Below are 16,541 nucleotides of genomic sequence, written 5' to 3' on the forward strand. Positions count from 1 at the left end.
ATGATGTTATATTCCTTTTCTCTAACTTCCTTTTGTCACCTCCTGTGAGTAACTGTCTTCTAACTGCCTGCCCTTTATGGGCTGTCTCCTGCTTTGTGATACATAAGCACATATTGCCACGTTTCTTCTAAGATCGCTTACTGTTCTCAGTCATTTACTGCATAAGATATGTGGTACAATATATTCATGTGTCTGGGAGTATGACAACTTGCTGTGGTCCTTGTTAGGTACGAACACAGCATGTGAATGTGATGCAGACTGATGCAAATAGCAAATCACAGAAGCTAGGGATGGGCAAGGCCTGCTAGGTTTTGTCCAATTCCTTTAATGCTCAGTTATTTCTTAAGGTATGTTTTCTTTGATTTTAATATTCTAAGGCACCAGCACAGCCCAGTGTTTCACTTGTCTTGAATCTTTTTCTAATGCGATATCACTCCTACAGTTAGTAAGCAAGCATCCTTCCTTGTGTAGTGCCCTGGAGATGTTACTTGTCCTCTCTTTCTCTTCTGATTTTTTTTTTCCTGTTCTTGCTTCCTTCCTGTCTTTCATCTGCGCAGTTATTACTGTCTTCATTGTCTTTGTCTAGTTGATGGCTTTTGTTCTCTCTTCTCTACTTCTTTTTTACTTTAAGAAACAGGAGGCATTCTTGCATCTTTCACTGATTATATATGAGCATAGGCCATACATGCTGTAGCCAGGTAGCTGATAGCTCTAGATTCAGAGAGAGCAAACTAGTGATGGTTAGATGCAAAAACCTGCGTCTGCAGCTTCTGGCATTTGTGCTGTACCTGTAACTGCATCCGGGAAGTGAGGATAGATGTTTGCTGGCTTTTAAAAGTTTGTTTGTTGCCTGCTCAGCTACACCAGTGCATAGATGGATAGAGTTATACAAGGTTATACAGCTGTTTTCCTTTTCACTGTTTTGTGATGTGTGCACTCCCCTTTCAACAGTCTTTGAGGGGATAGAAGAGGGCGTAGGCATGACTTGACTAACACTTCCAGGAGATAGGATTGTAAACTATGCCATTGGCATATGGATGTTGTAATGTTTTGATATTAAATCTATGGCTTTTTGTGTAATTGACAAATTTTCCAATTAACAGTTTCTTCTGAGCTTTCAAACTGCCCTAATTTACAGGATCTAATTATGCTATATGCAGTTTTTCTGCCTCCAAGTTTGTGGAGAAAGGGTGCGAGTTTCAGTATTATTCATTTCCAACTTATGTAGTTTGAGCTGTTGTGGAAAGGGCTGCAGGTCGATCTTAGAGTCGGAGGATATTACCTGTCCATACCTTACCCTAGAGTGCTGACCCAACTGTTGTATTTATGTTTTTTCCACTGTAATGTCAAAACACATCTGTGTCCTCCTAAGGGAAAAGTCCTGATGCCAAATGGATGGTTGAGTCCCTGAATGGGTTTCTCTCTGCTAAGAATGTCAGTGGGTCTGAAGGGATAAGTGGAAAGCATAGTCCACTGCACATATTTTTCCCCCCTTTTCTTCTTCCTGTAGGATTGTTCTAGTTAAAGGAAGTTAAAATACAAAGTTTTCTGAAAGTTGTACTGCTTTGGTTTCCATTCACTTAAGTTGTGGCAGCCCTTTCAACATAAAAGGCTACATTTTAAGAGCCTTCAACAATAGGAACAGCCTAAGTGCAGAACAATATTTATTAGTCTAAGCTCATTACTTAGTGTTTCTGTAGAGCTTGTAGAGAAACATGATTTCTAAGCCATGTTTTTAGCGTAGTTATGGGATCATTTGTTGCATTATGGTCTTGCCTGCATGATTCCAGAGTAATTGTTTTTACAGCCTGCTCTTGAAGGGCAGAATAAATGATCATTGTAAACCTTTTTCACTTCGTCACCTTTTAATCTTGATCCAATTATTTACACCAAGCAGCAAGATACAGGGTGCCACAGCCCAGACAAAACGTAAAATTTACACTTGCAACCTGGTATTTTAAGATGCCTGGGAGATGACGAACTGTTTTGTTTGGAGAAAGCTAACAAGAAGAATGGTTCTTTTCCTTGACTTATATTTCATCAGTAAATGTGCCAGGACACATTTGCTTAGGGGCTAAGAACGAGAAAAAAATTAAAATTTCTTTCCTGTCTCAGCAGGTAAGCTTTGCCATTTGTGCTTTCTGTGTGCACGCCCTAGGCTGGTATAGATCTCAGGGTCTTCATTATGGCTGAAGGGAAACAGACTGCACAAATCTAGCTGTGGGTTCAGGTCTTTACTTTGTAGTTCCATGCAGCTTGTTAACATGCATGTACTCTAGTGAGACCAGTGTCTCTGAAAAAATAATTTCTTGTATAAAGTCATATGCAGCTTCCAGTCTAATGTAATAAACCAGATGAGGAACTAACCTGTTTAAGAGTGAAGAGGGTAGGATCCATTTAACTGGAAAGCAGAAGAGTTGGAAGTCAAGCATTGTGATTGTGGACCTGTATTTTATTTCCCTCTGACAGGGCCTTTGTTTCCTCTCAAATTCTTTTCAGGGTAAGTGAAGAAAAGGAGGTGACAGAAGAACGGCTGAAAGCTGAGCAGGAATCATTTGAGAAGAAGATCAGACAGCTAGAGGAACAGAATGAACTTATCATCAAGGAAAGGGAAGATATCCTTTTAAAAAAAATGTGTGCAAGGGTTCACTGTCTGAAATAAAAACTGAACTACAGAGAAATAATTGTTCTAATTTATGGCAGAGAATAAATCTGCATGTGCTGCCATTCAAAAGCAATCAGAGAGATGACTTGTCAGCATGTGCCGCTGGTTCATTTGGGCTTAAAACTGCCATCCAGCTGTTCCTATGATCTTGTTTTGCTATGAAATAGATATTTGTCAACTAAAAATGGCAATAAGGAATTTATGCATTAAAATATGGTTATAGGTTTTTTTTCTTTTTCTTTCCACTTAATCCTGTTAGGTTGTTGTAATTGAGGTTTAAAACTTCTCTTGCATGGTATTCCAGTGCTTTCTGTGTCCAGAGGAAGACAACTTATACTGAAGACATTTAAACTGTGTATATGTACTAAGGGGTTTAGCCAGCTCAGACTTTTGGGTTTTTTTGTTCTTACATAAAGTTAGCTGTTTTTCTCATCTTGCAGATTGTGACTTCCTTCCCCGCTCCCTTCCCACCCCGCCCCTGGCATACATTTAATGCCAATCATGGAATATAATATGCAGAAGTGGATTTTGCAGGAATTACAGTTTTTCTTCAGTGTGCTGTGACAGACCTTTACAAAATGTTCATTTCTCTTCTAAATCTTTGGTATTGATGTTTTCTTGTTTAATTCCTCAGAAGGATAACAGTTGATTACAGCAGGTATGAGAGTGTTGCAACTACAACAAAGGCAAATGTGTTGTGATGTATCTGGAGCAGTGTTTCAAGTAGGAAAGATACTAATTCTATTGTAGAAAGCCTTGAGGAAACGTTATGTGCTGTACTGTGTTCAGTCATGACTTATCCTTGTTCACAAAGAAATGAGTTCAGTTAGAGGAGTTGTGGAGAAGGGCTACTCAAGGTGATGGGCAGAATGGAGAACCCCTTTTATGAGAAGGGACTAAAGTGTGTGTGTGGGGGGGGGTTTGTTTGTTTTTTGGTTTAGAATAGTGATTGGCCATATAGAAGAAGACTGAGACGGTGATGGGGTGAATAGGGGCAGAGACAATGCTAGGACAAAAAAGAACTCTTCAAACTATAGGCCAGTGTTGGAACATAAATAAATGGAGATAAACAGTCTACAAACTTATGATTAAGTTAGAGGAAGGTTCCTGAAAATTAGAGCAATCATATTTCAAAGCTTGTGAACACTGGAAGGTTTAAAAAAAGAATCTTTTTTTAATGGAGTTTGGTTAGTTTGTGAAAGGGATTCAGTGATGTGTTGCCTTTGACAGCAGGGGATTGCCCTTGATGGCCCAGAAGATCCCTTGCAGCACGGTGGCGTTAATATTGATAGAAGGAACTTGGTCTGCTGTTTGTACTGAATAATATACACATCAACAAGCTTAGCTGGATATGGAACAGTTCCTGGAAAATATTAAGTCTGATGTATTTAAGAGCCATCAAATATAACTACAACTCTTTTTTGCATTAACTTCACTGAAGTCAGGATTTTGTGTATTACAGCGTGCACATTCAGTCACCTCATGAATGTGGACAGGATGTATGTTCCTGATTGGCTGATAATTTTTTTCTTAGTATATGTATGTAAAGCTTTCACTAATTCATTTGAGGCTTATTTGGCTGCTGGGAAGTAACTGTGCTTACTTGTTTTTTTTTATTTTTTTTTCCCTTTATCAGAAATAGACTGCACAAGCATGAATACTCCTTCAGGAGAAGTCTGGTAGAGATGGCAGAAGGTTAATGCATGCAATTTTACACTTCATAAAACTCTGTAAAACTTAGAAATATAAAAACAGGATATAATTTAAAACAATATACTTTTAACTGTAGGAATACTTGCCTATCCTATATGAATGTTCCAGGATTCTTCACATAACTCTGATCAGGTAATTTCTGATGTCTTGGAGCTTGTTTGGGAGCCAAGCAACAGCAGACTTTCCAAAGCTGAATGCAGATTCTGGTAACTGGAAATTCTCCTAAAATGTACAGTGTTCACTTGCAAGTAAGATATCAGGAATATGATAGCATAAGGAAAAAACATCAAGTCTAGTAAAATCAATTCTACCTATCTCTCTTTTTTTTAAAGAAAGCTGATGCAATTTATTTTCTATACAACTACTTTATCTAGTCCAGTATTTAAAATTATCCTACAATAATAAATGAGTGCTTTTGACATAATGGGTGCAAATATCTAGCAAAGTGTAATTTCATCTTGGTAGAGGTTTAATTTGAATAACATGGGGAGTGTCTGTCTGTGAATTTTATTTGCTTATTTTTAAGACTCTTACAGCAAGGATACACTTTGTGCTTAAAATCCTTGCTTTAGAAGCAGAATTTCCTCATTTTGTTGTGGTTTATTTTTTGAGAAGTTATGTGGACCCATCCAGTTGAATTTGGGTATATTATTAAATCAGAACAGAAGCATGGCATGGGCAAATAGGTAGTGTGCAGTGGTCTCGCTGTAGAGTTTTGTGTAATTGCACAGTACTGAAAAAAGAAAAGTATATGTCTGCAGCCAAAGTTTACATTTGCTTTGGAATTGGTCAGTACTGTCTGGGTAGGGAATAACAACTAAAATTTCACGAAAACATGAAGTCATTTATTTTCTTCTTTGTGACTGAAACTTTGAAACAGATTTCAGTAGTTCTTACTAGGGCATTCAGTTAATAAAGGACAGCCCTGATGAGCACACTGTGAATTTTAAGTAGGCCAGCCCATTGTTAGGGATGCCAAGTATTTATTATCACAGAATTAAAGAAGAAGAAGGATTTCAAGTAGTCATCTGGTCTGCTCCTTTCCTTAATGCAGTATCTTTAGACCTGTCACAATAGCTCCTTGTACTTGTTCAAAAGCAGCTATTTTGGTTTAGCTTTTTACCTTGAGTGTCCACTTTAAACTGACTTTAAAAAACAAAATAAAACAAATAGAACAAGAGAGGATTAAACCTTCATTTTGTCTATGCTAAACTCTTGCAGGCCCCCCCCCCCTTTTTTTTTGGAAAGTTCTAGTGTTGCCATTCTTTGGAGATGAGACATTTAGTAGTGTAAGGTGTGCGCGCCGTGATTATGCTTTTTGATGTTCTTATTAAAATCCACCCAAGTGGGCCAAACTTATAAACTCTGGAAAAAATTCAATAATGCATGCTCTTATTCTTTTAATACCCTCTGCAATGAAAGCATTCTCTTCCTTGTTGCCTGTGTTGCAACTCTGGCTCGTGACTGCTGTGGATTCTTCTGGGCACTGAACTAGCTGCATCCTCCTGTCTGTGTTGTGTTTGTGGGCTTACGTGTCTGGAAGAGGTGGCTTCGTTCAAATGCAGCAGGGATGAGAACAAATCTGTGGAGGAGAGAGAATAGAGAGATCAAAGATTTTTGCGGTCAAATAGAGAAAGGGACTGTGTTTCGGGCTGAATGATGGCAAAAAGGAAAAAAGTGGAAGCTGGGATGGGCATATGTAAGGATCTTTTAGATACGAGGATGAGACAGTGGTGAAACGCTGAATTTTATGGTAGGGAAGATTAAGCAGGAATTAGAGGGGAAAATGTAAGTAGAGACTGAACTGTAGAAGTGAGAACTAGAACTTGGCTGAAAGAAAAGACTTGGGGGGGAAAAAAAGGTTGGGCTGGGCATGGATTATGTGAAACAAGTGAAGCATGTGGTTGGCGCCTTTAGCAGAAGGTTTTGGGGGTGAGCAGTCAGGGTTAAGGAAGAGGCAGGACGAAGGCAGGCTGTCTAGAGTCAGTCAAATGATTGAGAGACATCTGATGAAAAAGGATGCGTCTGTTCAGTGTACTGTAGCACCATCCAAGCTTTGAAACTGAATTCAGGAGTAAAATCGAGAGGTGGTCTGAATATTAGCATTTTCTTTGGAGTGTTTGACTTGAAACCTCAGTATCCTAAATTTTTTGCATTTTGAGAGAAGCTTCTGGCTTTCATTCTTTTTCTAGCGTATTTTCAAGCACTTACTAATACAGATGTCAATATGACTTCTTTTAGGAAACAAGGAAATACAACTTAAGATGCCTCAATACTGTCAATATAGATATCATAGTAAAGAAAAGGATAATAATGGGATTATTAAGAAACAAATACTGCTGTTACTGCAATGCTGGAAGAAATTTTGTTATGGTCTTTAGTCTTTCTTGTTATCACCATTAAGGTTTTTTTGGTCCAAATTTGATGTTATTGCATAAATGTAGAGGCAGAACCAGCCTCAGCATTTCTCTGAAGATTTATTATCTGGGAAAGAAGCAAATTCTAAAGAACATTGTTATTGAGTTCTAAGCTATATGAAGGAAAGGGTTTTGAAATAGTGTTTCCTTGCCCAAATTATCAGTTTGGATAAGGGAAAGAAGAGATTCTGTTTATTGCAAATTTATTTTTTTCTTTATGTAAATCTCCACTCATCAGCCCTACTAAACTTCTGTTTTGGTTTGTATTTAGAATGTACCTAGATTTCTTAAGCTTTTTAGTAAAATTATTTTCTAATTTGAAGGCCCAGCCAAGTTCAAACAACAAATCCCATATGATTTATTTGGCTAGTCTAAAAATGATCACAGACATTGTTTACATATTTCCTTAATATTGTAACTACTTAGGATGATTTAATTACTTGGTTCTGCATACAGTTAGCATGAAAATTAGTTTATAACAGTTCATCTGATGATATTGTTAGTTGATGATACTGACTAAAGTCTAATAAAATTGTTTATAGCTTTTCTGTAATACTGTGCACTTGCATTGCTCTTGCATGTACTGAATAAAGTGGTAGTACTTATGTATTCCCTCCTTTTTCTCTCTTTCTGTGTTAATGCAGAATTAGTGTTATTTTACAGAAGAAAAATAGTTGAGACATGCTTAACGCCACAGAAAAAATGGCAGAAAAGCATGGATCAGACTAGAATTTCCAGATTTGTTCTATATTATGCTTATCTTTCTATATAACATTGAATTTGCTTTTCTGAAAATGGGAGAAATAAACATGTATTTCCTTTCCTTTTTTAATCTGACTCTACAAAAAACATCATCACAGATGAAGAAACAAAACAATAGGATCTTGCACAGAAAGTCTCTGGCAATGTGCTTTTTGTCATTTGTGGTCCTTATTATCAGATATACGTACATGCACCCCCAGTGCTGCTGTTTGCAAATGGGCAATTAGGCTGAACTTATATTAACAACACATAATGTCATATAGAAATGGAATGTAGAAATTAAGAATATAATTGAGCATGTATATATGAAAGTAGGATCCCTGCCTTGCATGCCTCCGCCCCCCCCCCCAAAGTTGTTAAAGTTCATACTTTAAATCTGTAGTATGATGTTTTCCTATATCTGGCCTTTTGAGAAAGAGATGAGCGGCAAGAAGAGAAGTTTGCAATATAAAGAGTAGACTTTGTCATCTGCAGGAAACTCATGCCCAGTGCTTTTCAGTCAGGCTGTTTATTTAAAACTAACAATTTAAGAGTCTAACTTTGGCTACTGCTTTCTGAAAATTTTGGTCTGGATTCTCACACAGGAAATCCTGAAGAAATTTCTAATACTGGATCTTACTCTGAAGTTCTTCTAATAGTAGTGTGTGCGTTTTCATTGTTAAATAAAAGTCAGTTTTACCCATTGACTGTTACAGATTACTCTGGGGAAGCATCCTGGGGTAGAATCTAATGCCAGTTTTCTTTTTTTGCTATAGTTTCTGTAGCCTTAATAATGACAAGATACAAACTGAGGGCTGGGAATTGCCACCATCCTTGTTGTCTTTTTCTCAGTTTAGTTGACCCAGTTTGTAGTATTCAGTTTTTCTCTTCCTGTTTTCATGTATGGATGCATGCATATATGGATGCATGTGTTCTCGTGTATTATAATTTGTTTGAGGGCATGTGAGGGAAGTGACGAATTAGTGTTTTGCTCTTTCTTCCATTTTATCCAACTGCTTCACTCTTTGAAGGTGTTTCCCTTACTGATATTATAGGTTTTCAACTAATAAATGTTTCTAAGCAACCATTATGGTCTATTGAGTAAAAGCTGAACTTATTAAAAAGTCCCTGAATATTTATATGCTAGTGTGTAACAGCAGTATTGGATAAATAATGTATGTATTTAAGAACTTCTTAAATGTAAAAGAATCAGTCAAGGACTATTGGGTAAATAAGATATTTTGAATATTTTATGAACTTTTAAACTAAAACAAGGTGAAACATATTGTAATGTTGAGCGTTCAAATGGATCAATGACTACAGATTCATTTAAAGCTCAGCTTTATGTGTTAGTTTAATCCTAGCTAGTGCTTTAGAGCAGAAGCCAACCACATTGTTCATGTTATGCAGTTATGTGGAATCAACAGAAGGCATTTAAGCAGTCTACCTTGGCCTCTGGAGAGTAAGAGCTGTATAGGCTTTTTGCCCTAAAAGCTCTCACTCAGAGGTGCAGGATTTCGTCTGTGAAATGGCACTGTCAATATAGAAGTACAGTTGCGGCATAAGAGAAAGAGTTGCTGGCATTGTGGCTCATAGTGAGAAGTGTTTTGTGTGTTGCTAATGGAAGAGGAGAAAACATGCCCTATCCAACAGCTGTGGCATATGGTTTTCAGGACCCACTAAGACGAAAGATGAGGACTAGTGGCATTTATGCTGCCTACACAGATATCATCTCTTTAGAAATTTTTTATACTAACGAGATCTACTCCTGATACTAGAGACTTGGTGTTTCTGAGCTGCACTCTTGCCAGCTGAGAAACTGCAGTTCTGCTCTGTGAGGTTGTTGATGCCGGTTGTAGGCTATATGGCTCGCAGACGACCTGCCTTCTTGCTTGGGAACATGAATGGTATCTTGAGCACAGACATGATGCTCTATGCTGTCTCTGGTTTGGATCTCAACACTGCTTATAGTGATGAGTTGGCCGTGTCTGAACTTAGCAGGAGAGATCTGAACAGGAGAGAGGTGTCGTTGTCATGGCAGAAGCTAGACTTCTAAACACTTACATCAACATCAGTTACCCTAAAGAAAACCTTAAGTAGATCAGGTAAAATGTATTTCTCTATGGAAAGTGTTTTTTTTGGTTTACTGGGGGAAGGCGGGGGGGAAGGTTCTCAAGCTGGCCGAACTATTTACCTGACTAAATTTTGCCTCTGCTTTTGTGGATATTGCAGAAATGCTGGGCTTCAGGTATGTGAGCTTTCAAGGCGACTTTTTTTTTTTTTTTTTGAGTTACATTTTCTTTTAGGACATTTGGGCTCATTTGGAAACAAAGACTGAGATCTCTTAAAAGGAGGCACAAATGGGAAAATGAGATCATTAATTGTTGAAGCTGGTACTGTAACAAATTGACTAGAAATGTGGATTCAGAGAAATTGATGTACTTTATCCTTCCAAACTAAATGAATTCTCCATCTGCTTCAGCTTCTCGACTATAATGAGGATGTTGGGCTGACTCTACTATTGGTTTCTCTGTCTCCCTGAACTATTTTGGAAAGTTTAAACATTTCTTGCATGATTAAATACACTTTCAATAAATCAATCTCATAATAATTGTTGTTCAGGAGAGTTCATTATTCAGTTTAGTCTTTTAAATTACTGTTCTTCTTTAAAGGATTCTTCTGACGTAATGGCTTCAGCTAAATCCATTTGCCATACTCTGGCTTGTAATTACTTTAGATTTGAAGAATAAAATGAATGGCTTTATTATTAATCAGTAGCAAATTTGTCTTACTGTTTTTAACCTTAGAATGGCCTTCGCTCATGAAAATAGTTTTAACAGTCTAGATAGCAAAACACTTCATACCTCTCTTTCAGTAGAGATTTAGTGAAAGCAATCAGATATTTTTGTTTTTTCTCCCCACCCCCACTGGCCCTGAATGTTTGTCATAGTGACTGTCATCACAAGTGTTAGCTTGCTATTGTACTCTGTCAGCCGCTGGCTCTCTGCAAGCCTAGTCTTGCTATCTGTTTTTTAGACTGTAAATTTTTCAGGTTAGGGTAGCCTTTATTTTGCCTTATACTGTGGAGAGTGTATTGCACTTAAGCATAGCATTTATTTAACTTAGGCTACTATACTGGACACTGTCTTACATTAACTTTGTCCTACGTAAACTTAAAAGATTTCTTTCCTTCATTCCATTATTGTAAGATTTCATAGCTCTTATTGACGATGTTTTTATGGTCAGATGAGTCAGAAGTCTACCCTGTGACCTTTGGTGGCAGAATACAGTCTTGGACCCAAGTTACACAGTAGCTGAGCCTGGACAAATAGCTGACATAGTGTAAATCTCCATCACTTGGTCTTTTAAAGGTATCATTAGTCCTTTTGTGTCTGGTCTTTTGTAAAGTTGTTCAGAACCATCCTTAACTTTAAATGGTGCCAGTCAATGCAAACTACTATAAAGGCATTTTCAGCTTTGTTAGATTTCTTAAGATCGAGTAGATGTCACATTCCTCACGTTTTCAGAGACTGCTTGGAATATGAAACTGAACTAGTTGTAGAGTTTTAGACACTGAGTAAATCTCAGCTTTTAATTTCTGAAGGGATTCATTGCTATGACAGCATTGTGTTGGTGTTTTGTCTCCAGCATCAATTGTGATGTTTAACCAAAGTTAAGAATTTTTCAAATAGTGTCAAGGAACTGGAGCAAACAACCAAAGAGGAATGAATAATGTCCTTGAAGCCTTAACTCTGTGGCTCTCTACGAAGTTGTTAAAAGTGTAAATGTGAAACTGGCTTCATATAATACTACCATATATACCCTTTTCACTTAATTCCATTTGCATGATGCCTCCTCATTCTAGTTTCAGAAATTGTAATCTTTCATTCCACATCAACATTTTTAGTTCATATACTAGTGTCTGTGCATATATATTTATATACACACAAATATATACACTTATGTATACACACATATATGTATATGTACATATAATATACATATATATAAGGTATTTTTAATTGTGAAAATCTTCAGTTTTTACTGGTGGCAGAATAGCCACTTTTTTTGCATATATGTCAATAGTTTTACATAAAGGTTAGTCCCTTCTTGGGACAAAAAATACCCCAGGGTTGTAGCACAGGGAGTACGGTTGTAGTAATAAAGATTATGTTGCTGATAAGTTCCCCTCCAGGCCCCATGATGGTAATACCCCTATATTTTGTCTTTAAAGAAAACTGCTGAGAGGCAATAATTTTTTTTTGTATGTGTCCCATTTTCATTAATGCATGGTAATTGATGGAGTTGCAGTGACTTGTAACAGTAATGAGTTCTAAACATAAGAATGCACTCCTTTCTAATAAGTGAGCACTGCTGGGGTTTAAAAGCATACTAAATCAGTTGCTTTAGTATGAATTTATTAGTTTTTTTCAGCATTAGCTTTAATAGTAGTTATTTACATAAGCGTACATCCCATTAACCGCCATCAGGGCTGGAAAACATGCTGAACTGTTCATATTTTCATATAATTATTGAACATAATGGTTTCATTTGCATTTCTAAACAGTGATGTTTCTGTCAGGCTTGGAAATAGTGTCTTTACGCAGTCCCTATTTCACATCCACTTATTTGACATCGTTAAATTTTATGCTAATGTGCTTCCCTAGAATATCATCAGTAGGACAGATGCTTGTGCTTTAATATACAAATCAGAGATGCTTTTCCCTCCTCCCTTTCCTGAACTGCAAAGGAAATAAAAAAGCATATCTGCACTTTTTAGATATAGTTTGTTTCATTCTAAATAATCTGTAAGAAGTGAAATTTAGCTTTCACCCAACTAGTCACTTCCAAATGTTGTAACGAATACGTTGTTTATGAAAGGTGGAAAACTGTGTCCTCCTCCTGAAGGAGGAAGAGTCTTCTAAAACTAAAGGTAGTGAAAACTAAAGATTGTGTGAAACTAAAAGATTGTAACCTTGAGATTGCCTCACATGCAGTGCATTGAGCCTTGAATAGCAAGTGGCCAGACTAGGCAGTGGTCCATGGATTGACTTTCCTGGTAGCTGACCACTGCTGTACAGGAGGTTCAGGAAGGGGGAAGCTTCAGTTTCTAGATGCAGTTCTTGTCGGCAGAAATGCATTTGGAATTGTACATTGTCAGGCTGTTAGTTCTATGTTTAAAAATAACTTTTTTTCTAATTTTGTAACTCTGCAGACAAGTAGAGGTATATGAGCCGTAGCTTACTAGCAGACAGGTAGAAGTATATGAGCCCGAGCTAGCTAAATGGGGAAGCTGGCTGATGTACATATCAGTGTTGCTTTGGCCTGAAGTTACCAGTGGAAGCAGAACATCAGAAACCTATGAGATAGTGCCAGTAATTGCAATTCTGAATGAGGAAATGACTGAGTTAAAAACCAGTGTTGCTTTTCCTTCTAAAAATGAAACGAATACTTCACATCTTGTTCTGTGTGAACTTTATCTGAAGCGATTTGCTTACAGTTGTAAGAAGAGCGTGAGCTGTAGAGCAGACTAGTGCAGCCTTACAATATGCAATTGTGGTGATGGAAACAAGTAAATATCGTGATGTATAGGATGTTGCTTAAGAGCCAGACATGGCCCATGTGAATGATCATGGAAATACAGCAAATCTTGAATTCAGTTCTGTGCTTTTACCAACTGATTATATGCCGCATTGGGTGATTCCATTCTTTTCTCGTATTTACCTACCCAAAAATTTGGGGGGTAGCACTTGCTGACATCAAAAGTTAAATGTATGCATGTTACTTATTTCTGGCATTTCAGGGTCATCCTCAGTCTTGAACAAGACAAAAGTTGTATGACTTTAAAAAGCTTAAATAAACCAGAATGATAGGGTCAAGCAAAAGCCTGAGAAAAAAGTTGCACAGATTTTTTTCAATTTACTTGCGTTTTATCTAAAAAAAAAAAAAAAAAAAAAAAAAAAAGCCTCTCCTCTTGGGGATGTTATAGAAGAAGGTTTTAAGGAGAGACCAAAAGCAGAAGGGTACTTGGACTGAAATGAAAAGGCATATTTTATGCATAAAGGGCCACGTGAGCAAACTGGAGATATACTCTGATGGGTTCTGGGCTTATGGTGTCTTTAATTATAGATGATTAACAATTTGCTAGTTACTTTGCAGACAAGGATAGAGACAAAAATCCCTGCTGGGAAATGCTTGCAGTTTAAGACCTCATTCTGGGTGAGGGGAACCCTAACAACTCAACAGTAGAACTATATTTTAAGACAAGAGAAATAGCAATATTAAAACAACAAAAAAGAACCTTTGGCTGTTTGGAGTATGTTTATATTACAGTTTTGAGCCTGCAACGGTGCTTATAGCAAGCAATTTGGAGCAAGGTGCTTTTTGGTAAACATTTTACTGGGGATTAAAATAGGATCAAACAAAATCAGATAGCAATTGGTGAGCTGTGCTACCTCATTAGAGTTGTAGAGTACAGAGAAATTTAAAGAGAGCTCCTGGCATGTAGAGTAGTAGACTGCCGTACTGCAGAGATTCTGAACTGACCTCTTGTCAACTTCTCATTCAAATCCTGAAATGAAGGCTCTAGGTAATTGGCAAGTATCCTTATTTTAATATGCGGCCATAAAAAGGTAAAGTATGATGATTTTTAACATCAGAAGATTAACATTTTACCTTTAAATAAAATATGATTAACTGGTACAGAATTAAAAGTAATAGAACTGAAATATTCAAACTATGACTCTGTGGTGTCAGATTATGCATAAAGTGTGACAGTTTAAGTACTGAAGTGATTTAAAAATGAGCTAGCTGAAGGATGTATATCTCAAGTATCAAGAATAAAATTGGATGAAACAATTGTGGCTATCAAAACTTGCTCAAACCCTCTTGGCTGAAGGAATCAGGAAATCAAAAAGTAGCGATGTTTACAGTGAACTGCATCTTGTCCAGTGCCAATGCAGGTGCAGTGAGGGAACAGTCGGCATGCTGTGATGGCATCCTACGCTATGATTTTAAGCCTGCCAGATGATGATTATGTTTAGATTTAATTGCTAGGCCAAGACTATTGCTTCTGGATTCATCTACCTCCAGCAAGATTCAAATATGATCGATCTAGCAATGCATCTCTTTCAGTGGTTTGTAGTTAGCTAGGCTTCCTATTATCACCACAGCAGTTCATTTCTAGTAGTGGCATATGTTTTGATAAATGAAACCATGTATTCACCATCTGAACTACTTAGTGTTACTGCGTGGATGTCTGAAAATTGTGAAAGTTTATCATTTGACTTCTCCATGTTTTAATTCCTTGTTAGTAAAATGAGTTTTCTCCCAACTAGTAGTTTTGTAAACTCAACTTGGAATTTGAAAGTCAAGATGGCATCTTGCTGGCTTCTGAGGCCCTGTAAATGAGGCTTTTCAGTGCAATATGAGCATGTAGTAATCCTCCTGTATACTTTGTTTTCAATAGGTTTGTGTCTGTTAAAGTATGACACATTGAAATTGTTTATGAAGCATCAAAGAAGAATGGAATGTGGCTCGTGTTGCACAACTACAAGAATAGCAGAAGTAGAAAAAATGTTTTGTGGTCACAATAGTTGGCAGGTCTAACTTTGAATGCACCCAGGGGAAAGGATACTGAAATAAAAGGGTGCTGCTTTAATTAGTTACTTCTAAGGGTAGAATTATCCTTCAATAATTATGTAAAAACATGAGCAAAACACTTAATGGCCCTCATGGTACATAAACTCCCCCATTTATACTGTTCAGTTTTTCTTTTGTTGATTTCTTCATATTTTTGTTATCTTCAGGGAGACCTTCTTTGTTGTTATAAATATTATTTTTTGGCATGTTGGTAAAAGATCCTTAGATGCTTTTAAAGATACTATCTTTCATTTCTTAACAGTGCTAAGTAAGACCCAAGTGAATGCAGCTCTTGACATCCAGCTGTCGCTTCAGGTAGCTGGACAGGTCTCGTGAGGCTTTACTGCTCTCTTTCAGTGCAAATAACTGTATTTAACTTACCAATGGTCTTCGCTTCAATAACCTGCCAATAAATGTACTGAATAAATTTGTCCTATGAATATAAGGGAAATGAAAAATTTGAAAAATGTTTCTAATTACCTGAAGAGATAAGTTAGGGGCGCAAGAAATATAAACTTATCTACAGGATGGAGTTTGATTATGGAGAGGATTATATGGTATGATCTTGGATAGTGTGCGACCAGACTTGGTTACCCCAGAAAGCTTCTCAGTTTCCCCAGAAACTCATCTTGATGCACTGACTTAGTTACGTCTGCTGTGATATCTGGGGATTTATGCACAGCCCATGAATTCTAACTGATTATAAGGAACTGTTTACATCAAACTTGCCTCATGTTGGCAAAGTTCATGTTATATATTACAGTACTTTTTCTGGAAGGAGTCACACGACAATCCAAAGAATCTAAAGACAGTGTGATTCTATTGTTCTGATTGAACAATGAATGCTCTAGAGATTGATCAAGATTCTCCTGGCCCATCTGCAGGAGGCAGAGGACTATAGGAACCTTCTGTTTCTCTCAAGCAGCCCTCACAACATAATTCTGTTTGTAAAACTGTAAAGATCTGTCTTGGTTCACTAGCTACTTTTCTCCACTGTACCATTTTTGAAGGATGAAAATTTTAAAAGGTCCTCTGATGGTTTATAGAGACCTTTTAATTTCTAAGCTAGACACAATCACAGCTTACAGATGCTTGTTCTTGTGCTAATGTTTTGCTTAAATACATCATCTTTCTATTTAATGTTTATGGGAAAGGACAACAGCAATAAACATTCCCCACCTCCGAGGGAGAAGAGAGGACAAGACGAGATAAGTCTCTCTTGTTCGGCGGCTCGTTGTTGAACACACTTCTGAATTAGAACAAACTAGGGATCTTGATAAAATGGTAGAATGCAGAGAAGAATTTTATGACCGAAAGGTCAATGCACATAGCAAAGTGAGCAAGTAATGCCTGCTAATTGGTTG

General features: G+C 37.2%; 1 protein-coding gene across 6 annotated transcripts in view; it reads left to right on the forward strand.

Moving 5' to 3' along the window:
• The window catches only part of LOC112982198 (protein hinderin), a 172,746-nt gene that overhangs the window by 16,001 nt on the left and 140,204 nt on the right, over positions 1–16,541 (forward strand). For 4 of the 6 annotated variants that reach the window (XM_064500430.1, XM_064500428.1, XM_064500427.1 and 1 more), the window contains one exon: positions 2,470–2,615. In XM_064500430.1, the coding sequence (XP_064356500.1) occupies positions 2,470–2,615 (146 nt within the window). The remainder of the gene's footprint in view (positions 1–2,469; positions 2,616–16,541) is intronic. The other 2 variants (XM_064500431.1, XM_026098408.2) reach the window with 1 other exon arrangement.

Source organism: Dromaius novaehollandiae, chromosome W, assembly GCF_036370855.1.
Source record: "Dromaius novaehollandiae isolate bDroNov1 chromosome W, bDroNov1.hap1, whole genome shotgun sequence".
Lineage (NCBI taxonomy): Eukaryota > Metazoa > Chordata > Aves > Casuariiformes > Dromaiidae > Dromaius > Dromaius novaehollandiae.